The sequence below is a fragment of the Podarcis pityusensis genome, assembly GCF_964106645.2.
Source record: "Podarcis pityusensis genome assembly, chromosome: Z".
NCBI classification, from domain to species: Eukaryota; Metazoa; Chordata; class Lepidosauria; order Squamata; family Lacertidae; genus Podarcis; species Podarcis pityusensis.
In genome coordinates this window covers 23,071,494-23,096,772 of record NC_138044.1, presented here as the reverse complement: position 1 = coordinate 23,096,772, position 25,279 = coordinate 23,071,494, and the positions used below count along the sequence as shown (strand labels likewise).

The following is a 25,279-nucleotide window of genomic DNA, read 5'->3' as shown; positions in this document are numbered from 1 at the left end:
TTGGTGTCATTGCCAAAAAGGCAACGTTAAAACAGAAGCCTGTTGAAATAGCTTGTGGTGGGGGAGAGAGACCCAACAAGCTGGCCATCCCTGAACTGAATGGCTGTTGGGTTTCTTTCACTATTTGACACCTATAGTTATGAATACCTATCAATTTCCAAACAAGAGCTTGCATCTTTTCACATTTTGACAGCTATCTTTTCTCATTTTGTTCTGCAAGCTGCTTCATAAAGGGAGACAGTTTTTAACTGAAACACTTTAATGGTAACATCTGTCTTTGCTTTTAGATCAAGGTGACATTTTAAAATAATGGTGCTGCTAATAAGCTCTGAATTGCTTTGGGACTCTTGCCCAGCCAAGCCCTCGTGCCAGTCCATTTGATGACTTACATGAGGATTAGTATCAGTGCAACATGTCAAAATAATTCAGTATGCTTGATTCAAAGAGTTGCTTGGGAAGGTTCAAAGTGCAGGCTTAGGCTCTTTTCTCCCTTTGCTTGTGTTATTTTTAGTGTTCATCGAACTGGATTGTCCTTAAGAGAAAACAGTCTTGCTATCAGACTGGCTGAAATCAATAAGAAGACTCCCAAAATCATTACCGAACTCTGGATAGAAAGCAGAGTAGTTGTAGGCAAGAGTCAGATGTTATGGAGTTCGTACAGCTACCACCAGATACTGCAGCCTTACCTCTTCTCCTTCTCTTTTCCCAGAAACATCTAGCAATACAGAAGTGTGACATGTGACATCATTGTGCTCTGAGTTTCCTTGCACCTCTTCCCTGGAACTGGAGTGAGAACACTCAGGAGTGCAGTGATATTGCATCATACATTTGGGATTGCCATATGTTACCAGTAGTGGCTGGTGTGGTGGGGCAGAGCCATAGTGTTGCCCTTGTGGTAAAGGTAAAGGTAAAGGTAAAGGTAAAGGACCCCTGACAGTTAAGCCCAGTTGTGAACGACTCTTGGGTTGTGGAGCTCATCTTGCTTTACTGGCTGAGGGAGCCGACGTTTGTCCGCAGACAGCTTCCGGGTCATGTGGCCAGCATGACTAAGTCCCTTCTGGCGAAACCAGAGGAGTGCACAGAAACGCCGTTTCCCTTCCCGCCGGAGCAGTACCTATTTATCTACTTCCACTTTGATGTGCTTTCGAACTGCTAGGTTGGCAGGAGCTGGGTCTAAGCAACGGGAGCTCACCCGTCACGGGGATTCGAACCGCCGACCTTCTGATCGGCAAGCCCTAGGCTCTGTAGTTTAGACCACAGCACCACCCACACCCCTGCATAATTCCTAGATGAGCACAGGTTGCCTATTTGATTGAAGGCTTAACCACATTTACCTATTGCCCCACTCTTTCAAGCTGTAAAAGCTCTGTGTCTGAGTGGTGTTGGGGTTTTTGCCCTGGAGCCATGCCTGTGGAAACCTGCTCTTTAAAGCTGAATCAGAGCAAATATCAGTTCGGGTTTTCTGTAGATTGACATTTGCTCCAATTCAGCTTTAAAGAGCAGGTTTTCACAGGAAAAGCTCAAGGGGGGGGCACTCAAATACAAAGCTTTTCAGTGCAGACCTGCCTAGAAAGAGTGGAGCAAAAGACAAGTGTGAATAAGACCGAGGCTTTGGATGATGCAGCAGCAGGAGCACTGCATTGCTTCTGCTTGCCACTGTCCTGCCCCAGCCCATCTAAGCAAACTGCAGTGACACTGGTGTGGGGAGAGCAGCTCTACTCCACCCTACTGGCTGCTATGTGGTTAAATTTATAGACTGCTTCACACCATAAAGCACATAACACAAGCTCTAGTGAAATTGATTCAGCAAACTCTAAAGTGATAAAACCAGCCACACAAACTCTAGAAACAACCAAACTGTTTCATCAAATATAAAAGTGATTTTACATAAATGACTGAGTTACACCTCTGGGATAGCCTTACTAAGCAAACATGTCTGTAGTAGGTACCTAAACATCATCACGGTTGCTAATAACAACATTTCTTGGGAAGGTGATTGAAAGGGCCGTGGCAGGGCAGCTCCAGGCATTCTTGGATGAAACTTATTGTCCAAACCTATTTCAATCTGGTTTCAGACCTGGTTTTGACACCGAGTCAGCCTTGGTCACTCAGGTGGATGATCTCTCTTCTCAGGAGAGGGACAAGGGAACTACAACCTTGCTTCTTTTGCCTGATATTTTCTCAGCTTTTGATACCTCCAACCGCGACATCCCCCTGTGAGATGAGTGTTTAACAGCAGTTGCAGTCCCACCTGCAGGACTGTTCATTGGCCAGTTGGCATTTATGTTATGGGGTATCATTTTGTCCCCCTATTTATCATCTATATGAAGCTTTTGAGAATGGCCATTAGGGATGTGGAAGAAAGTGTCATCAGTATGCTGATGGCATGCAGCTTTGTATCTCCATAACATCCGATTCAGGAGTAGCCATGCAGCCTCTGGACTAGTGTCTGGCCACAGCTGGATGAGAGCCAATAAACTGAGTTTAAACCTGTTTTTAACATGCTAAACAACTTGGGACCAGGATATCTATGGGACCACCTTGCCCACTATATTCCTGCCCAGCAACTTCACCCCTCAGATCAGGCACTTTGGAGAGTACCATATGCCCCAGAAGTGTGCTTAGCCTGTACTAGAAATTGAGCTTTTAGTGTTGCAGCTCCAGCTCTCTGGAATCAGTTACCAGTCAAAATTAGACAGGCGCCTGTTGCAGGGAAGGCAGGAGGAGTCATCTAGGTCAGTACTGTCTGTGGGGCCTGTACACAGATTGGCAGAAGCTCTCTAGCGAAGTGTCTTCCCCAGTCCCTATCTTGACTTGGTGGGTTTAAGCCTGGGACCTTCTGCATGCAAAGCAGATGCCCTACTGCTGATGTTGCATTAGCTACATCTGTGTGTCATTAGCTGAAGGCTTGGGACTTTCTGAACACAAAATTGTCAGTGTGTATGGGGGGGGGGGGGGAATTCAGACCATAGTATGGAGGATAGGAGGCTTGATAACTCTTCCCTTGCCGACAGTACTGGCCTAGTTGGAAGTGGCTTCCTGCATTCCTAATGTATCATAATTTAGTAACGCACCTGTTACAAATATATCTGCCTGTGTGTTGTGTGCATATAAATAGTCATTGCTCTTCATCATGTTTTTTCATAATGAATTATTTTATAATTCACAGTGTCCTTAGAAGAGAGTAGTAGAGGAGATGCATTTATCAGTTCATAAGCTGTCATAAGAGCCTGCTGAGTCAGGCCAGGGGGGCTTTCACAGGATGCCCACAAGCGGGAACAGAGAGTAACAGCACTCTCTGCTTCTGCAGAGAGCTGTTCTAGCAGCTAGTATTCAGAAACATGCTGCCTCTGACAGTGGAACATAACCAGCACAGTTAGTACCCATTGACAGCCCTATCCCCCATGAATTTGTTATTCCCATTTCAAAGCCATCCAAGTTGGTATCTTATTTTCTTTCTTGGTTAGGATTGCTGTGTGTGAGTAATTTTTAATAATAAAAAATAAAATTAAAAAGTGACCATCCTGATCACAGCAACTTCAGATTTTCCAGGGTCAGAATACATAAAAATGTGTTTTGCCGGGGTCAGTTTCTGACACTTTGTTGGATGCTGCCCTCCAGTGCTCTGCAATGCATAGAAAACCTGAACGGGAAGACCAGAGACAGATGCCTTCCTGGGCATATTTTGCAACACAGATTGCAGGCACAGGGAGCAAACAGGGGTTAATGTCCCCGCAACCCTTTGTGTGGTCAAGTGTGTGTAAGGGAAACCCTGCACCCAAGGCAGAACTGTCAGTATAAAAGTCATTTGTCGTTTGGCTCTTTGTACAGCCAGCAAAAAAAATGAGATCATTCTGATTGCCATTGCAGCTTGAACACATGTTTTTATTTCTCTCATTGCAACTGTAAAGAATATATTGAACTTGTCAAAACCATACAAGCAGTGGAAAACCATAATTATAGCTACTGCAGTGAATAAGATACAAATTTTGATAAGGTACTCGCTAACCGATTGCCCTTCCTTGTCAAATGCCCAATCTCTGAAAGTAAGAAGAAAAACCGTGCTGGATCAGGGCAAGGACCCATCCTTTTTTCACAGTGGCCAAACAAGTGTCGTGGGAAGCACAAAAGAATGATCCAGGTGCAACAGCACTCTTCCCACCTGTGACTCCCAGAAACTGGTATTCTGAGGAATTCCACCTCTGACAGTGGACGCAGAGCATCAGCCTTGTGGCTGGTAGCTGCTGATAGCCTTGTCCTCCCCCTTCTGTCTAATCCTCTTTTAAAGCCATCCAAGTTGGCGCCCATCACTATCTGTTAAAGAAACAGAAGCAGTTATGGCTTGTGGGGACCTCACCTAAATGGAAGTGACACTGATCAGCCTCTATCCACAGCTACCCAACTCTTTCATAACAGGCTTTAAAACAGAGATGGGAAACCTCTGGGCTAGGTCTCCCTATTTGGCCCTCAGGATGCTCCCCAGTTCACCCCCTCTTGGCATCCCTGCTCCTGCTTTTGCTTGGTTGTAATGTGTGATAATGCTTTTTGATTGCTTGGATAGAGATAAGTGGGAGGGGGGTATAGAAAGCTTTGGCTTTTGCATGGCTGGAATGTAGCTTACTGTGCTAAGGTAAGAATTAGATCTATTGATCGGACCCAGTTTTGCCTCTGCCTGCCCACAACCACTAGCATGTGGCCCCTCCAAAGGTTGTTCACAGTGGAATGTGGCCCTTGGACTGGAAAAGTTTTCCCACCCCTGCTTTAGACACTAACCCCCCTCCCCAGGAGAAATCCCTCTTGCTAAAGATACCCAGGATTTAATACATGGGAAAGGCAAATGAATCAAATAAAAACATCTTTGCTTTTTATATAATTAGCCAGCCTCACTATACCATCTGTGTACGTTAATTTTATATGGTTTTTAAAACTTGCCTCTTCCCCTCACCCCAGCATTATCTTCATAAAACTAAGAGAGGAAATAATTTACAGGCTAACTGCAGAGTGCCAGCATTATAAATGAAACTGCAGCCAGCTGTAAGCCAGGTGGCTGAGAATGGGGAGGTTAAGCCATTTCTCTGCCAAGAATATCCTTGAATTTAAAGTAGAGAGTGGGCTCTCTAATCACAGGAGTAGATCTGTCTTAAAACCAGTGGGGCACTACCATTCTGAAGAAATGCTTTCTCTGTGGAAGTATTTAAACCTAGCTTTCCTCTCATTCATAAGATCCCCCTCCCATCTCAGATCAATTCATTGAATGAATGCATGGATACATAAGGGGCCATTGGTGGGTGGGTTTCCAGCTGAGCTGCAGTCTCACAGATGTGCCGTTTATGTTGACAGGTGTCTCCATATGTCATCTGTACACATGTGCAAAGAAATACGCATGGTTTCAGCAGCTCAGAAATGTTGTTGTGTCACAGAACTCATTGCAGTCACTTATATGAACTACAAGACTATGTGGGGAAAGGGCTGTGCTTTGTACGCAGAATGTCCCAAGTTCGATCTCTGGCATCTCTAAGTAGTGCTGGTAATGCCCCCCCCCCCAAAAAAACCAGAAATCCTGAAAAGGCGCAATTGGTCTGTGTAGACTAGGGATAGCCAACATGGTGCCCTCTAGATGTTATGAACCGCAACTCTCATCAGCCCCACTCATCCTCTCCAGTGGTCAAGGATGATGGGAGTTGGATTCCACATCTGGAGAGTCTTGTGTCTGATGTAGACAAGGCAGAATGATATAGGCCAATGGTATTGAGTGAGTATAAAACAGCTTGCTTTGTGGTTAAGTATGCCGATCAGAAGGTCAGCGGTTCGAATCCCCGCGACGGGGTGAGCTCCCGTTGCTCGGTCCCTGCTTCTGCCCACCTAGCAGTTCGAAAGCACGTCAAAGTTCAAGTAGATAAATAGGTACCACTCTGGTGGGAAGGTAAACGGCGTTTCCATGTGCTGCTCTGGTTCGCCAGAAGCGGCTTAGTCATGCTGGCCACATGACCTGGAAGCTGTACGCCGGCTCCCTTGGCCAATAAAGCGAGATGAGCGCCGCAACCCCAGAGTCGGCCATGACTGGACGTAATGGTCAGGGGTCCCTTTACCTTTACCTATGCTCCTTGGACAAGGGACTGACTTTTGACAAAAGCATTTAGGGCCAAACTAGAAATGTGACACAGGACACCTGTGATCAGGATCTCTCTCTCTCTTTTACCAATTAACATCCCCACATGGCTCTTTTGAATATGATGGGCTTGGCACCTTATGCACTGGTATTTTTCCCTTCGTTGTGCCAACTGGTGCTTGGGATGTGTTGATTTACTTTGGGGAAATGACCTGAAAGAGTCGATCCAAAACCCAAAAAAAACTTATCTATAGTGACCACTACTTCAATCTTCACAGGAATTATGCAGATCTCCCAATTAGTTTAAAAATAAAATAAAGCAAGCAAGCTGGAAAACCTAATCATGGGAATTCTGCATTGCCCAGCTTTGCTGGCTGGGACTGATGGGAACTGTAGTCCAAACATCTGGAGGGCACCAGGTTAGAGAAGCCTGGCCTCAATATTTGGTGGTTCCCTAACCATGTGCTTAATGGACCCTCCATAAACAAGGCTTGTGAAGCCTCCTGTGGTTCTGATGGTGTCATCACTAAGGGAAGAAAAGCTGTTTGCATTACAAAAATTATAGAGGGGTGGAACTCTGCTTGCTGGTGTTGGATTCACTTCCTTCTGCTTTTTCTGCCACTGCCAGGCTGCATTTGCTATGAATCCAACCCTCCCTCGAGATTGTATTTTGAGCTTGAAAGAGCTGTACAGCCCTCAGTTAGAAGAAGCTAAAGCTTTTGTGTTTTTTCCCTTCTTTAGGAATGCGAGTCAGATAGCGGGATGGTGCTGACTTTGGATGAAATGAAAAGCCGGAAGAGATTGGAGATTCGTTCTTGGCCTTATGGAATCATGGCTCTGGCGTAAGTACCCCTGGATGAATACATATTAGTTGGCCTGGTGTGCTTATCCATGGTTTATTTGGTGATACTGGCCTGGTGTGCTTATCCATGATTTATTTGGGATAACTGTGGTTTGTTTGGATGTGCAAACTCAACCCAGCAGAGTAGCCATGGTTTATTTTCTACAAAAAAGTTGTGATATATAGGCATGGCTTTGTTGTTGGCTTATGAACCATGGCTTATTTTAACTATGTTTTGGTATTATGTCCAAATCCTTACTTAACCATGGTTTGTTTGGCCACCCCACCACAGACACTCTCATGAGGCAAGAGCAGCTGGAAAACAAACCAAGCTTTGAAGAAACAAACTATGGCTTGCTACGTCATCTGTGAGCTGACTTGTGGTTTATCATACAAACCATGCTTTAAACAAACCACACTTAGCTTTACATGCAAATATAGCCATTAGCATTCTTTCATATACTAATATATCCAAGAATTGGTTTGTGATGAAATACAAGTTGTATTCATTCATTATTCATGTCTGGGGTCATGTATAGAAAGAGGGAAAAGGGCCATATCACTGGCCCTGATCCCCATTTGTGACTTCTTAAACTTAGTATAAATGTTTTACATTGCAGTCCTATACCCACTTAGCCTGGAAGTAAGCCCCATTGAACTCAGTGAGACTGGCTTTTGAGTAGATTTGAATTGGATTGGCTGGTCTCTGCTATATAATTTGGAAAGTTTGTTTTTTGTTTTTGTTTTTTGCTATGCACTTGGACACCTCTTACGATATAACCAAATTTGCATGGTTCTAAATTTGGTTAGATCAAGGAGCAGCTTTCATCTATGTTTGGATACGATTAGACAACAGTGTGAGTCAAGATGAACCTTTCAAAACTTCCCTGATTTTAACCAAATTCTGAATGATGATTCATGAGATCAAGCAGCACATTTTTTGCTTATGTTTGGACATAATTTTGAATCAAGAAGGCTGACTAAACCTGTCAAGACTGCACTGATTTTTTTGTTTCTTGAAATTTCCAAACAATGCCATATATGAGGCTGCGAGTAATCAAACAAATAAATGATTAACAGTGCAAATCTGTACATATATACCCAGAACACTATTTCAATGGTACTTACTGTTGTACCACCTTATATTTACTTCAGCTCCTCTGTACCACTTTCTCTAGCTTAAGAAGATGTACAGTCCTTACCTGGGTTTATAACTCATTGTTTCTGCTGCCACCAGAAATACCAAATATTTGACTACTTCCCACCTCTAACATAGCCAGTCAAGAGGCATGTGTGTGTGATACAACAATTTACCGTATTTTCCGCCCTATAGGACGCATTTTCCCCTCCAAAAATGAAGGGGAAATGTGTGTGAGTCCTATGGGGTGAATGCAGGCTCCTTGGCTTCAGCGATAGCAACGCGAAGCCTCCAAAGCCTGTGCTCCGGAGGCTTCGCGTTGCTGTCGCTGAAGCCAGGAGAGTCTGCTCTTTGAGGCTGGCGGTGGGGGAAAGCAGCGCTTCCCCCATCGCCAGCCCCAGAGGATGGGGGGAAGCAGGAAGGCGAGCAACGCCTTCGCGCTGCTCCCCAACCCCGCTTTGAGGCTGGTGGGGGGGGAAAGCAGTGCTTCCCCCATCGCCAGCCCCAGAGGATGGGGGGCAGCGGGGAGGCGTGCGACACCTTCGCGCTGCTCCCCGACCCCGCTTTGAGGCTGGTGGTGGGGGAAAGCAGTACTTCCCCCATCACCAGCCCCAGAGGATGGGGGGCAGCAGGAAGGCGAGCAACGCCTTCGCGCTGCTCCCCGACCCCGCTTTGAGGCTGGCGGTGGGGGAAAGCAGCGCTTCCCCCCATTGCCAGCCCCACAAGCTGGGTCGTAAAGCCTGCAGGAGCCGCACACTCTTTAAAGGCTGCGCGGCTTCTGCGGGCTTTTCTATGAGGTGGGGGAATTCCCCCACCTCGCAGAAAAGCCCGCAAGAGCCGCGCAGCCTTTAAAGAGCACACCACTCTTGGGGGCTTTTCCCCAAGGAGCGAGAAGGGACTGACTGGCTGAGTCAGTCCCTTCTCCCTCCTGTGGGCTTTTGCAGGAGATGGGGGAATTCCCCCACCTCCCGCAAAAGCACCCAGAAGCCGTGCGCTCTTTAAAGGCTGCGCAGCTTCTGCGGGCTTTTCTATGAGGTGGGGTAAGCACATAAAAGCTCTGTTCTCCAGCATATCAGCGCTGCCATCCACACTCCATACACATCACTGCCTATGGTAGGGCTGGTCCTGGTGTGTATAGCGGGAATGAGGAATCTCAGGTTTGGGGGCCAAATTTGGCCCTCCATACCTCTTTATCTGACCCTCAGGACTCTCCCCAGGCCACATACACTCCCTGGTGGCACCCCTTCTGCCAAGGCAACTCTCCTCTTTCTGACTGGCTGGAATGTGTCTTTGAACTCTAATAATGCCTCTTTAGAGCTGGGTATGGCAGTGTGTGTAGACAGCAGCCTAGAGTACGAAAGTAAAATTCACTTTTGTGTCTCTGCCCAGAGTCCTATCTCTGGCCTTGCCCATTAGCATGTGGCCCCTGGAAGGTTGCTTGGAAGGAAATGTGGCCCTTGGGTTGGAGTAAGTTCCCCATCCTTGGTGCATAAGGTTTCAGCCTCAGTTGACTAAATAACTGCACTCCTAAAGTTTATTTCATATATTTATGAGGATCATTCCATATCATCGAAAGCCAACACCTAGTTAAGCCCTGAGAAAAATACAGCTTTGCATCTACCCACAAACTTGGAAAAAGCAGCTCTGAATATCATCTCTTCTCTTCTCCATGGCTTGCTGAGGCTGGCTGGGAATCAGTATGTCGCCCTTGTTAACGATATCTCTCTTCTTATCAAAAACATTTATTCTGGACCTATTACAAACAGTCCTGCTTTACTTCTACAAGCCCCACGGAAGGCTTAGTGTGTTTTCCAAACCAGGGTGGCTCTTGAGGCTCCCGTCCTCTTTCCACCCCCCGCCAAATCTAGCTGTTTATTTGACTTGCATTTGCTGAGTTGAAAGGGTGGAGGAGGCGGTGGAATTGGCAATGCTTAAGTGAAGAATTTGGAGAGTTTAGGGAAGACAAATACAAAACTCTGGGACTGGGAATCCTGTTGGACAAACAATGACTGTATGCTGTGTCAGGTGTTAAGGAAAGAGAAACAACATCCAAAGAGACAGACTGAATATGAGTTGGGTGTGAGTCCTATATCTTCCCTCCAGAGATATATCAAATGAATGGAAGGAAGATCTGAATCCTTTTCCCCTGAAAAGTGAGCTGTTTTCAGCAAGGGGTGTAGCATGGGGAAGGCCAGGGGGCCCATGGCCCTGGGTGCAGATTTTTGAGGGGGCGCAAGGGACACGGGTGGCGCTGTGGGTTAAACCACAGAGCCTAGGACTTGCCGATCAGAAGGTCGGCGTTTCGAATCCCCGCAACGGGGTGAGCTCCCATTGCTCGGTCCCTGCTCCTGCCAACCTAGCAGTTCGAAAGCATGTCAAAGTGCAAGTAGATAAATAGGTACTGCTCCGGCGGGAAGGTAAACGGTGTTTCCGTGCGCTGCTCTGGTTTGCCAGAAGCGGCTTAGTCATGCTGGCCACATGACCTGGAAGCTGTACACCGGCTCCCTCGGCCAATAAAGCGAGATGAGCGCCGTAACCCCAGAGTCGGTCACGACTGGACCTAATGGTCAGGGGTCCCTTTACCTTTAAGGGGGCACAACCAGGCCCCCTCACTTGCTAAGCTGCACCCAGCTGAGCCTTCAGGGCTGGGCAGCAGCAGTGCCTCCTTTCCCTTGTGGCCGGTGAAGGGGTGCCGCTGGTGCCACCCACAGAGGCAAGTGGCACGGGCAGTCACTTCTGCAAATGGGGCACCACGGCCCTCAGTTCTGTCCTCATCACAGGGTAGCTTCAAGCCTCTTTCTCCTTCCCTCGCCTCACTCACCTTTGGCTCAGACCAGCTCAGTCGACAGTGAGGGCTTCGGCTGGCACAACCACCTCTGCACCCTGGCGTACTCGTACTCTCCAGGCACTGAGAACCCACACTATGTGGCTGTTTTCAGCCTTTCCAGTGAATGGGTGGCAACGGAAGGGAGTGGGTCCAGTCCTGACCTCTCCCACCAAACATTCACTATATGTATCACCAGAAATGATTGACTGCAGCCCTGAGAAACTGTTGGAGAATTTCTTCTCTATCCCTAGATAAATTTTCCAAGGCTGAAGCAGGCTGACACGTAACACAGAGAGAGAGGAGAGGGCTATTGATGGCTGCTTCCAGAGTGCTCTTGGGCGCTGATCCTGCACGCAGGTTTCCCACAGGCACCTGGTTGGCCACTGTGATAACAGGATGCTGGACTAGATGGGCCATTGGCCTGATCCAGCAAGCTCTTATGTTCTTAGAGAAAATTTATATGCTGCCCTTCCTCCCCTTCCCATGGATACATTCTCTTTTCCCCTCCTGGGAGAATTTTGTGAAATAGCCCCCAACATTTCTGTGCCCTCAAGCAGTATGGAGGATTTTCATTTGGCAATTTGTGCACCACTCTCGTCTGAACAGGCCTGTAACAGTGAGGTAAACCTCAAGTTTACGTCTGCAGCAGGGCAGAACCACCTTGGTCATCATACTCCTCTGAATTTCTTCAGCAAACCATTATTTGATATACATTGAAGTCTTGGCTCTGCCTTGTTTTTGTCATACCCAATTAAGCTCAGAAATAATTAGACCTAACGATTTAGCTGAGAACCAAGATATTCCCCAAGTAGGGCATAGCTGAGGTGCTTCAGGCATCAGAATGCCAAAGCATTCCAGCAAGGATACTGCCTTTGCCTCAGACGCATTTCTCCTGGCAAAATCAAATCGAACAACCCTCCTCAACTGTGGCAGGCCTTCCTGTTCCAATCTAAAGTGTTAGGAGGCAAATCATAATCATTAGCAGCTTCTGATGGGGCTCCAACTGGTTGTCCGAATCCTATATTGAAGCTAAGGGACTTGCCTCAGGGACCATAGCTCACTGCTACAGCACACACACTCTTGTGCCAAGTAGATTGCAGGTTCACTCCCCAGCATCTGCAGGTAGGGTTGGGAAAGACCCCTAACTGAAACCTTGCATAGCCATTGCCCATCAGTGTAATCCAGAAGTGGAAGGAGCTCAGGCTTGTGGAATATACTTTGCTTTTTACTGGAACCCCTCAATTCACCAACTGTAATTAGCTGAAATTCTGAGCACATGCTCAGATCAAGGATTTGTTTTCAGTTCCAGAACTGAACTCTCGGCAACTTTATGCAAAAATCTGCTCCTGGTTTTCCTCCCAGGCTTTTTTACATTTGGGGGAAAATATGACTTTCGGCTTTTGACTTTGTCATCCACAAACCACTGGGAGTCAGAAACCCTTGCTGCTGTACTGCAAATCACCCAGAGATCTATCAGTAGTTCTTGATCTACATTTTGCCTACCGTTAACACTTGACTGGAAGCCGCCCAGAGTGGCTGGAGAAACTCAGCCAGATGGGCGGGGTATAAATAATAAATTATTATTATTATATTACATAAACTAAACTAGATGGACCAATAGTCTGACCTGGTACATGGTCCTTTGCTGATGTTTATTAAAATAGCAAAGTTTTTCTGGTAATCTAGGTGCTCACTGAATGCCGAAATAGTATCCCCCCAAATTAATCTGACTAAAATCAGGGGAGACAACCTGAGCATCCAACTGGCATCACTAGAATTTTCAGTGTTTGTACCACCTGTTTCTAGCATGTTAATACAGACTGAGAGCATGTTCCAGGCCTTAAATCTTTACATCCCATTAATTGTCCCATGAAGCAGATTGTGGGGAAAATATCCATTGTTTCAACAACCACATTCACTACTGCAAATTCTAATTCAACTTACAACCATTATTAAATCCATTAAGGGCCTTAAACATGCTTGCCCTGCAAAAAAATAAAAATAAAGCCTCATTAAACACCTATAAAAAGCCATAAAGTCCATTATAAGCCCCTGCAGCTCAATTACCGCAATTGTTACAGGACTCAGATGCAAGGTATAACTTGCTGCAAACAGCAAATTGATTGGGATGTCTTTCTTTGAGGGCTGCTGCTCCTTGTGTACAGAATTTTTAATGAATGGGAAAATCTATTAAGCCTGCAATCCTAGGCAATCTTATTTGGGAGTAAGCTCAATTGAACATAGTGGACCTTGCTCCTAAGAAAGTATGCATGAGCTCAAGCATTCTCATTCATAGGGTTTTGGAGCCACTATTCCAGACCTATGAGGCCACCATAAGGTCTCTGCCTTATTTACATATAAATCAGGGTTTTGCTTTAAAAATAAAAGAAGTGCTAAGTGCTTCCCCCTCCCACACCTTAACCTCCTCACAATCTTGCACTATCCACTTTTCTCCATTTCCAGCTACAAAAACAACATCAGCCAAGAATAGGGAGAAAATGGCTGGAGCAACTGACTGTGGAGAAAAAAATAATCTCACCTTTGCTTTATAGATGAGGAACATCTTGAAAAGAATAGACCATTAGTCCGTCTAGCTCAGTATTGTCCACACTGAATGACTATAGCTTCCCTGGGTTTCAGACAGGGGATGTTCCCATCCCTTCATGCAGAGCAGGTGTTCTACCACATGGCTTTGGTCCTCTTAGTAGGAAAGGAGATGCAAAGGGGGCTTCCAGAACTTCAATGGGAAAACAAAATGTGCATCTAAATTCATGTAAACAACACTGGCAGCATCTCAAGATTGGGTCAGTTGCTGAGCAGCGGAAGAACAAAATGAAATCTCAGTAAATACAGAAAGTTGTTAAGGGTTAGGAAACAAAGGCTGAAGAGTTGTCTTAATTTCAGGGTATGCAGCTTGGGTGAAATGAGTATTTTCTAGGATGGTAATTGCATTTCAAATCTGCCAGAGATAGTTAACCACACTCCTTGCCTCTGACCAAACTTGTCATCCCTCTGACTTGGGAGCAAATATTAAATGTCATTGTTTGAGAGGCTCGCTTTAAACATTAGCTGACAGACAGTGTCATTCCCAGATTTGACATGGTGGCTGGGATGAACCAGAAATGCAAGCTCCCTTCTTCCTAGATACTGGGAGCTGACAGAGCTCAGAGAGTCTCATTGTGTGGCCAGGCTAAGCCTTAATAACACTTCTTTTATTGGGCACTGCAAGACTCGCCCAGGCCAAGGGCCAAGTTACACAGATATTTTTGTGTTTTTCTCCATCCCCAATGACCAGTTTAATACCTGGTAAATTATAAAATCTGCTGGAGCCATGGAGTCAGCTGAGAAGAAACATCAGGGGTTATCAATGGCAGGGTGTGTGGGTGAGAAATAGACAAATAGTAACGTTTTCACAGGAAGAGTTTAACAAAGAGAGGGGAGCAGCCAACTGCATGCAAGGATACAAACATGCCTATGATTATCATAAGAACATAAGAGATCAAAACAAAGGCTTACCTAGTCTGACATCCTTTTCTCACAATGGCCAACCAGATGCTTCAATGGGCAGCCTGTAAGCAGAACCTGAATGCAAAAGCAGCTAGAGGAGGAGGAGAGAACAGAGGGTGAAGAACAGAGGGTCCTCTTCCCATCCTCTAAGCCCCCTGGGAAACTCAGGAAACCTGCTGCACCTGGTACTGGGTGTGGACAGTACAGCTGAATAAGATTCAGCTATGGCCCACGCTGGAGGAATGGCAGATGAAACTTATGGACTATATGGAACTGGCGGAAATGACTGGTAGAATCCGTGACCAGGGAGAAGAGTCGATGGAGGAAGACTGGAAGAAATTCAAAGACTATCTTCAGAAACACTGCAAAATTAAGGAATGTTAGAGTGATGTTGGACTGAAAACAAGTGGTTTCCAGCTGTACAGGTTAAAGTTAAGGATAGATTAAGATTAAAGATCAAGATTAAAGATGTTCAAAGAAATGGAAATTTGATAATAAAAGGGAAAAATTTAAAGTTGTATGACATTAAGATCAAGGATTAGGCTTAAAAAAGTTGAAGTTATATATCTTAACGTTTTATTAAATTAAAGAATGGGATTAAAAAAGTGGAAAAGAAACTGCTGGACAAACAATGTAGATTGGAATACAAAAGAGGGAGGTTTGAGGAAGTCCAGAAAATAAGTAATTTAAAATTGGAAATGGAAAAGAGAGTTTGTTTTTAATTGTTATGTTTTGTGTTTTTATTGTTAAGTTTTGTATTGTGTGTGTTGTTTTTCTTTTTTTTTGTTTGTTTAAAAATTTAATAAAAAATTATTGAAAAAAATAATAATAATAAGATTCAGCTATGGGCAACCTAAGGAGGTGCCATTCACCTTGGGCCTGCCCATAAAAAAACAAGTCTAGAGTGGGAGACTAGGGTAATGTCTGCTCTTTACAGAAACTCTTCTCGTCCTGAGACTTTTGTGGGTGAGCTGAGAGTTTGTTTGGACCTTGGGTGAGAACCTGGAAGCTGAGAGGGAGGGTGTGTGCCAGAAGGAAAATGAATTTATATTGATTAACATATATTAGAAACTTCATGTTAATGAAACATTTTTATGTTTAACTGTGTATTTTTGTAATATTTTAAGTTGTCTGTTGTTGCTTCAGTTTTTTGTACACTGCTTAGAGATGTTTTTATTATATTAAACAATATAGAAAATAAATAAATAATCACCCTACCTGCAATTTCCAGCAACTGGTATTCAGAGGTACCCTGCCTCCACTAGTAGAGGTGCCATCATGCTAGCAGCCATTGATGACCTTTTCCTCCATGAATTTGTCCAATACTCTTTTAAAGCCTTTCATAGTTAACAGTCTTTGCCTCAAATGTCTCCCTTCCCAGCAGCAAGGATCTTACAGACCTCATTTAGCTAAATGGTAGAGCATAGCCCTGCATGCAGAAGTTCCCAGGTTCAATCCCAGGCATCTCCAGGTACAACTAGGACACACTCCTGCCTAAAACCCTGGACAGCCACTACCAGTCAGTATAGGCAGTTCTGAGCCCATGTAGAACTCTGACTGAATATGAGGCAGCTTCTTATGTTCCTAATGTTCCACTCAGAGTGGTTTTCCACCTGTGTTCTAGGCAGACACCATAAAATAATAGTACTATACAGATAATTCCTTTGCCTTCGGACAGGACTTCCCAGGATGTTAGAGCAGTCAAAACAACAGGTGCTCACAGGAGAAATCTAGGATGCTACTGTACCTGTGATTTAGTAGCAGCGTATCCCAACCACCAACTGCCACACCTCTTCTGTGCTGCAAACTATGGTTTGAATTCACATGAGACAACACTCAAACCCGCAGGCTGAGCCAGTGTCCTTGGTGAACCAAGTGTGGCACGTCCCAGAATTCTCTGCAGCACACAATGGTTCGAGCTGATGTGGGGCCAGGAAGCAGAAAGATATGAGATGAATTTATTCATTCATTACATTATATATCACCTTTCCTTCAAGTAGCTCATGGCAATGTGTAAGGGTCTCACCATCCACCTTTTATCCTCACAGCCTCAACCCTGGGAAGTAGGTTATGCTGAAAACCCAGTGAACTTCATAGCCAAGTACGTTTGAACCTGGGACTCCTTGGTCTTAGTGTGACACTTTAACCCACTATACCATTATACAGAACACAAATATTTTATGTCTTAAGGGTAGGGATGGAGGAGAGACTTGGTTTGGTTTGCATTTTAATGTGAACCTTCCTAATTCCCACTTCCATAAATAATCCACAAACCAAAGCACACCTATCCTTCTTAATCCACGCCTCACTGGATTTTGCAGTGTAGTAGTCCAACAAAAAATGTTATGAAAAATGTGTATGAAAGTGCTGGTTCGTTTTTGTGAGGACATTTTTGCTGAATTTTCAATCATTTTTCCTCCCACAGGAGAAAAGCCATCAACAAGAGCAAAGAGTCTGTATTCTCGGAGAACGAGCGTGAGGCTGTGAAGTACCTGTCAGCAACACAGGTGAACGATGCCGTCCAGGAACAGTATGTTCTCCTGCCAGTTGATCCCACCCTGGAGTGCCACAGCCCACCTCCTGACTACAACTCAGTGATTCAGTACTCTGCTCCTCCAGTGTAACTGGCTCAGGGCTGATCTTCTTCATTTTACACATCTTTGACAGTATATTCATCAGGCTTCCTATTACTGCTGCCTGCTTAATGGAACCAGTGGGGTGTTTTTTTCGCACAAAAAAGGGGTAAGAGATCACACTCTTATCCAGGTCCATCTGTCCAAGGTATTAAACCCCCAAAGCAGATAGAAGTCCTTTGAAGAGCAGTTGTCTTAAAGGGTATATTTCTGCTGATCTGGCTCTTATTTTCTAACCGTCTGCACAGCAAATTTGTTTAAAGGGGGGGGAAATGCAGTTGTACCCATTGCATTGTCATTCTGTGGGGGCTTCTTTCTCAAAGCTTTGGGATATACACTGAAAATTCTGGTTCTGTTAACAGGGGCATATTCTTCAGGGATCACTTCTCTCACACTTTCAGGTAGAAATAAGAATTTCTCTTTTCCTCATTTTTGGTTCCTTATTATCACTACCATATTTACATCTGCCAGAATCCCACCCCTTCCCCAGTCCACATCAGATTACAATTAGCTTGCACTGCAAAACAGGGCTGGGGTGGGATTCATATTTATATTGACAGCCAATGTCCTTTGATCCTAATAAATAAAAGCTAATAAGGGAATAATTAGATGAGCTCATTCTTTTCCAGAGCAAACTTCCCTTCTCTCTTTCTCCCAATGAAAAGTCTGACAATTATAACTCTGTAACTATCATGACTTCCCCCAAAGAGCCCTGGAAATTATAGTTTAGGAAGGGTGTGGGATAATTCTCCATTGCAGATCCCAGGCCCCATCCCAGCCCCTTCCTCATACAAATCTCCCTTGGAGGAGAAAATGACCATTACATAACATCCTTTTCCCTGGCCTGTAGATTTGCCATTAGCTCCACTTTCCTCAAAATCTATTACAGAAAGAAATGGGTGTGAAAACTTTCTTGGCAATGAATGTTAGTCATTCAGCAGGGACCAAAAAGACCTTTAGCCATCTAGGCTAAAGTGAGGTTCAGTAGATCCAACAATATTGGAAAAACATAAAGAGAAAATATGCCTCAGGTGTTTTTGAGCCAGGCTAGGTCAAGCTGGAAGGCAAGCCTGCGACCCTGTGAAGCTGTGACTTTAAAAGCATCCTCTTAAAAGGTGTTTGGAAAGAAAATCTATTCGATTCTGGTAGGGATTTTTCAGACAATGGCTCCAAAAAAGAAAACAGTATGCCTTGATGAGCAGCAAAAACATTTCCTTGAGAGGAAGAGAGGAGAGATGGCTATTTAAGGTGGGGCGGGGGTTGTATTCCAGTCACTATCTTGCATATTCTGATCAATAACATGCTTTCTTTGGCTGTGTAATATGAATGCTGTGGAGATTGTGGCTACTTCCAATTTGTTCCTGCTCCCCACAAAGAGGTGTGTTGGCTGCACAACCACCCCAGGGCATCTACACCATACTGTGATCCTGAAAATCATTGTATGGCTCCCAGAAAGGTGTAGTTGCCATTTCTCTGTGATGTCCTTCCCCCACTACACACACACACACACACACACACACACACACACACACGCACCATTCCAGTTAATGTTAACATGCAGCTCTCTTTTGGGAGATACCCATGCTGGTGTTGTACCTCCTTGGAAGTCAAATTCCACACTAGTATTGAAGGAGTATGGGAAGATGCAACCAGCCACTCTGATAAATCCAGAGAATGTCACAGAATGGCACTGTGTTGTGGATTCTTGCTTTGCTTGACCCAAGGAACCTTGCGGCCCTTTCCTCAGAGGCAGAGCAGTGGAAGAAGTACCCTAACCCTTTTGCCCAAGCCCCCAATCCTGAGACTCTGACAAACACATGTTAGGGTCTCTGAAAACTGGTTTCAGGACCAGCAGAAGAACTTTCAGCTTTCCAGTATCTCAGGTGTACAAAAAGGCGGCACTGAGCAGATGTAGCAAGGGAGGTGCATGTTTGTGTTCTCCCTAAATCCAGCTAATTGGAAACTGAGAAAGGGAGATGCAAAAAGTGCCTTATGGCATGAGAGTAGGTGTGACCCTTATCTTCTTGCAGGCAGGTTGCCTAATTCACCTCTTGTTCTGGATCTGAAACCCAAAGAGGCCTTCATTGAACTAATATGGAATTGAAGAATTTGTGTAGTATGGCTCTTCCCAAAGCAAGAAGCACCCCATCTGGACTCAGTGCCTAGCTTCTTGGCAGGAATGGTTCTGACTTTGGGTTCATAGACTTCCTCACTGTTTTTGTTTTAACCAGCCTGTGTACTACCTAAAAAATGAACCTATATTACTTGTATTTTATTTACTAATATTTTTTCTGCCCTTATCTTCCCATTCCCTTAATTTAATTACTATGTGTGTGTGTTTCCAATTAAGCTGCTATATGAGATAGATATAATCCTGCAGAAGCAAAGCACCTGATCTCACTGGTAGAGGTGAGCCTTTCCTTTGCATAACCTCTTTTCTCCCCAAAGGTGCTACCAATATGTTTGACTTCTGCAGGATCTTGCTCATTGTGTTTAATCTATAAACGCAGTTCTATATAGACTTTCATTTATGTAGCAACGTGTATAATTCTTATGTAGTACCAAAGAGCAGGAAATCCCCTGGAATAAGAGCTTTCCATGGGTTTACTGAAAATGTCACTAATGCTTGCAGGACAGGCTCCAGTTTATGAGAATCTCCCCAGTTCCACAATTACTGCCAATTTTGCCAAACACCACCCACTTCCCCACCTTCCTTATCATTTGGGGGACATCTTTGTTTTATTTTTAATGCTACCTGGCTTCTTTCAGAAAACAGGGAGCTATGTGAATCTTGTGGTGTTTGGATCAAAGGGCAAGAGAGGCATAACTGACCTTGTTCCCATGTGAGGCTGATCTCGATTGCAGGACAAAAAGAGGAGCCAGTTGCCCAATAGAAGTGTATATTTTGGTATCTTAAGACTACTCAGGGAATATTTTGTGACTTCAGAAGATACTCAGCCACCTGCCTTTGTGACCTGACAAACCTCAGATATGTTCAATGTTAATCAGTACAAACCTGTCTCTCTTTCAAGCCAGACGTTATCTTTTTTCACTCCTTTAGCAACCCTACATTACCAGAGAAGCTAGTATTATTAACCTGTTTTGTATCCAGGGCCGGCTCCACCATTAGGGAGAATGAAACTGAGGGGCACACAAAACTGTACCATGTGGCTGACCTGCCTGCTGCCTATGGAGTTTGTCCCGGCACTAGTATTGAAGTTAAGAATTCAGCTGGCAGTCTAGACAGCTTTTGTACCTGGAAATGGGCGAGACACTGACACATGCTTCCCTTCAGGCAGCAAAATGTCTTTAGTCAGCCCTGGTTTTCTCTCCCTTTATACCATAATCAGCAGCTTCAGAAAAGACATTTGTTCATAGCTACAACCTATTCTTACAGTGAGATGATTCTTTCAGAAATATATTACTCGTCCTGCTCTAATTATATGTCGTTATCTGCTGCACTGACAAAAGCAATAATCACCATATTTCCTGCCCTATATTTCTTTGGCCTTCTGCCTCTCGGTTGAGAAAGACACAGAGACAGAGACATTTGCTGGGAATCACAAGCAGGGAGAGTGCTGTTGGAACCATCTCCTGCTTGCGAGCTTCCCATTGGCCACTGTGAGAACAGAATGCTGATCCAAAAGGGCTCTTCATACGTCCTTAAATCTCCGGGCCTTGGTTGTGGGAAGACTTTTTATCAGGAACCGCACTGAGCAGAAACTCCCAGAGTCTTGGGTTTGTTTTTTCTACTGCCCCATTTTCCCATTGTTCCTGAGTTGTCAGTACCATTAACAAATGCCTGTGACCCAAATAATGAGATGGCAGAGCAAGCAAATAAGCAAATGTCCCGTTCTGCTCCAAACACTACCGAATGTACAGTGAGTCCAGACCCTGTCTGTCTGAAGAATGCACTGGGGGAAAACCAAAACACCTGCTCTCTTTATATATTCAAAAATGTATTGTAATTATTAACCAAAAATAAATAAATAAAAATAATTTGATTTTATACAGCCTTAAGCCTCCTTTGTGTCATATGTTCTGAATTCATGCTCTATCCCAAGCATCGGATAGGAATTCCCATGTAAACTGAGGCATCAAAACAAACCCAATCATGATGCCTTCCCCCCCCCCCGCCCCGCCCAAAGCCCCAGTTAAAAGCACTTTACACTATAGTGCAGGCCTGGTGCCTCTGGTTTGTTGGTAGATCTTTGGGTTCCACTAAAATACACAGATAGACAGAATTGCAACAGTAGCACAGCTGCTTTGCATGCAGAAGACCCACATTCAATCCAGTCATGCCCTATTAAAAAGCTCAGCTGACAGGTAATGGGGAAGACCCCTAGCCAAGAACCTGAGGAGCTGCTGCTAATCAGAGTTAGTAACAGGCTTTGTGGGTAAATAATCTCACCTAGAATAAGGCATCTTTCCTAGGAAGGAAGGTACATACTCAATGCATGGGGCCACAATGCAGCATTGGACTGCTATAGTTTTCAGTTTAGTGCTATAGTTTTCATCCAAAGGATGTTAGAAGTGGGAGGGGGAAGCACACAAGGACATTGGAAACAAAATCAAAGGCAGCCTCTCAAAAGAGCCTGTTATGTGACCAGCAGAACAGGAAGAATCCACTTGACGGCAGAAGTCTGAAAGCGCTCAATGATTGGGAAGCCACAGTGACAAGAAGCATAGCAGGGTCCTCAAGCAAGAAATCAGGTCTTCTCACAGTTGTGGGTGTCCCACCACTTGGTGGGCAGCATATGACGCTTGTCAAGATCACATGGCTAAATCCAGACAAATGCCTTTACAAAATGAAGGCTGTTAAAACAAGGAGGGTACATTCATGGATACAAAAATGGTGGCAGCACATCAGTATGCTGTAAGCAGGGCTATTAAAATTTTAATATTGCATTTCCCCATTGTAGCTCACATGAAAACCATCTTTTTATAAAAGAGTAAAGACTGATTTTCAGTATGGCATGCCAATGTAACCAATCATTACAAAAGACATCCCAGCTTCTGATTGGATGTCCTGTTTTTGGTGCCAAGCTCTTGCACGAGTCTGCAGGCTCCTGCAAGAGCTCAACTCCAAAAGATGCACATCTTTCATGTGAAAGAAGGACTCTGAGTTGGAGCCCATGGAGGGGGAGGAGGGCTGGTGGTGGTGCAGGCCAGGCCTCCCCCACTGGGCCCAAAGGTTGTGCCTCCACCCAACGACACCCCCACCAGAGGAGAAGAAACCAAGGAAGTCAAGGGTGACAACAGAAGAGGAGGAGCTGGAGGTGCCGGTACGGTGCTTGCTCTAAGAGTAGCAGCTGGTAACTGAGACAGGGGATGGGGCCCAGCTGGCTTGACACCGAAAGATGCACTTCCTGATTTTAATTGGTGGAATGCTGGAGGGTAGGATATGGCAATGGCATGACAGAATCAGGCAAACACCTCTTGCAGAAATCCTAACACAATGATGCAAGTTGGCCAGGAGTGAAATTAAACAAGGCCCCTTTTAAGGTATGTGGTTTGGACGACTTTCATTTGTCTGCTCTGAGCCGGGTGACTCACATCCGCTGACCTCACAGGAATCCTTTTGAAGAACTTCTCAGTATCTAGATGTCTTCTGTACTGTATATTAGTTCCATGTCAGTGAATGTCTGGCAAAATGCTGTGACCAAAGATTCACAGACTCTGTCACTTATATTTTAAGTTCATTTTTTTATATCAATTGTTATTTCTAACCTCTTTTCTTCTTACAATAAAACTATAAATTGGGGGTGGGGACAGTAACAACATGGAAATGTTTCAGTGCCAGCTGAATTGTTTTAAATACAACACAGCCACCAATGTTCACATACACACAAAACACAGAAAAAGCCACACACACGCATACACCCCACCTGTGTATAGTATGCTAGTTTGTACACACCTCTATCTAGCCTATCCAGGCAACCAAGAGGCAGCACCAGAGTTCAAGGACACATTTCAGCCAGGTAGAAACACTCAAGGAGCGTGTGAAGCAGAGCTGGTGAGAGGTGCAGCCTGGGGGAAAGTCTAAGACTTGGAGGCTCGGGGGTCCACATTTGGTCCCATGCTTGTTCTTCCCCACCACTGCATTTAGCCAAACTATGGCTTTTCAGGAATATGTAAACATGCAGGCTCCCACCCTCCCATCATGCAGATGATTGGACTAGAATACCCTTTGGGTCCCTTCCAGTTCTGCAATCCCATGAGTCTGTGCTTCTAAGCTGTGTTTGCTAAGCCAATGTGTAGCTTAGTGTGTTGTCTGAACCTGGACTCATGGTTAAGCTCTCTCTCCTCACTAACCATAAGCTGTAGCTAAGGTTTATACCATGTCATCCAAACCAGGCCAGAAGCTACATCTTGCCTTGAAATGGAAAGGAATATGGGCTATCAAGAACTGCAGGTGGGGAGAGTGCTGTAGCACTCAAGTCCTGCTTACATGCTTCCCATTGAGACATCTGGTTGGCCACTGTGAAAATAAGATGCTGGACTAAATGGGCCTTTGGTCTGATCCAACAGCCGTGCTCCTCTTATTTTCTTAAGACATTTGAACATAGCAGCCCTCACTCATAACTCTCTGACATCTGGTCCTCTAATCTCGCTCAATAAACAGTCACTTGAGTAAGCCAGAACTATAGACTCTGATTTGCAAGGGATATTGATTTGTTGATGTGCTTACGGTTTTGTTTTGTTTTTATATTGGAGATATAAAAAGAGATGGCCAGGAGAAGCCTCTTTGGATTTGCTGGTGGCGAAGTAGCTGCCTCTTAATTTTGAAGTTGAACCTTTGTCAGAACAAATTCTTCAAGTTCTAAAAGGTTAATTTGCTTTTCATAAACTACACATTTTTTAAAAAAATGATAACTTTATTCCTTCCTGGAAGAGTTTTGACCTTTTATTCATGTATATTTTTCAACTCCACTATTTGCTATTTCAACTCCACTATTTGCTGTTTACGCCACGAGCAAGGATGTCACAAACTGTCTTAGCAAATCGAGCAGCAAACAATGAAACATGGGGGTAAGATGAGGAGAGCAGGTTGTGAGGGGTGGAAAACAAGCTGTCTGAAGGTAACAACTCCCTTTCTTTTCCTTATAAACAGGTCTCTGATTCATTACTGGGTGCCAATAATGGGAAAGGGCTATAGCTCCACAGCAGAGCATGTGCTTTGTGTGCAGAAGGTCCTAGGTTCAATCCCCAGTGGCAACCAGTCTGTATAAGCAATACTGAGCTACATAGACTGAGCCAGACTCGGGGCTTATCCAGACTTAACTTTTTCCTCACTCTTTCCAGGCAGAGGTTTGCGCTTTAACGCTCTGTGTCAGAGTTGTTGTTGTTTTCCCCTCTGATTCCCCACCAAAACACACTCTTTAAAACTGAATCAGAGCAAACATCGATTTGGGTTTTCTGCAGATTGACATTTGATCCAACTGAGCTTTAAAGAGTGGGTTTTCACAAGGAAAGCTTCAGGGGGCGGATGACACATGGAAGTTTAAATCACGGACTTGGCCTGGAAAGAGCAGAAGAAAGGTTAGTGTGGATAAGCCCTCAATATAAGGCACTGATGTTCCAGTTTTGCTCGATGGAGAGACATAGCATGCCAACAGCACACTAGAACTGAATTGCCCTGTAGAACCTTTTCAAGATCCCTTTTTCTTGCATTCTGAAGGCTGATTCATTAGAACAGTTAATAAATTCTTTCCTCCAATTTGCAAACTGAAGGAGAACATTTTACCAATTCTGGGGAGCAGGAAATCCATGTACAGTATTTGCCTTAGCATCAATGTGTTTTGGTGTAACTATGTTTGGCAGCTTATGTGACTCTCTATAGATCTGCCATGTTAACTTGGTGCCCTCTGGACTACAACTCCCAGCAGCCCCAGCTTGTTCTCTCCCATAATGGTCATATGCAGAACAGAGCAACTGAAATGAAAGGACATGACTAATTTAGGTCTCTTCATTTCAATGGGCCTACTCTGAGTACACAACCCTCCAGGGTGCATGGAGTGCTAGTTGAGGGGGTAGTACCTCTGGTGGCGACATGTCATGCTCCTTCTGGGGCAGTTTGTCCACATTTGGCCCCCACTCCGCAATCAGTTCTCACCTGTGACTCCTAGATGGGCTACCTCCCCAAGTTGATGAGCCCAACCTGCCCCATACAACACAAGCCTAAACTGCCTTCTTGACTGTTAGAACCCCTATTGGCCTTGTC

At 44.7% G+C, this 25,279-nt stretch overlaps 1 protein-coding gene across 5 annotated transcripts in view; it reads left to right on the top strand.

The window, feature by feature from the left end:
• The window catches only part of LOC308467959 (vascular endothelial growth factor receptor kdr-like), a 188,354-nt gene extending 167,284 nt beyond the window's left edge, over nt 1-21,070 (top strand). For all 5 annotated transcript variants that reach the window (XM_080989737.1, XM_080989734.1, XM_080989733.1 and 2 more), the window contains 2 exons: nt 6,851-6,951; nt 16,848-21,070. In XM_080989737.1, the coding sequence (XP_080845863.1) occupies nt 6,851-6,951; nt 16,848-17,046 (300 nt within the window). In that variant the 3' untranslated portion in view covers nt 17,047-21,070. The remainder of the gene's footprint in view (nt 1-6,850; nt 6,952-16,847) is intronic.
• Nucleotides 21,071-25,279: the final 4,209 nt, after the last annotated feature.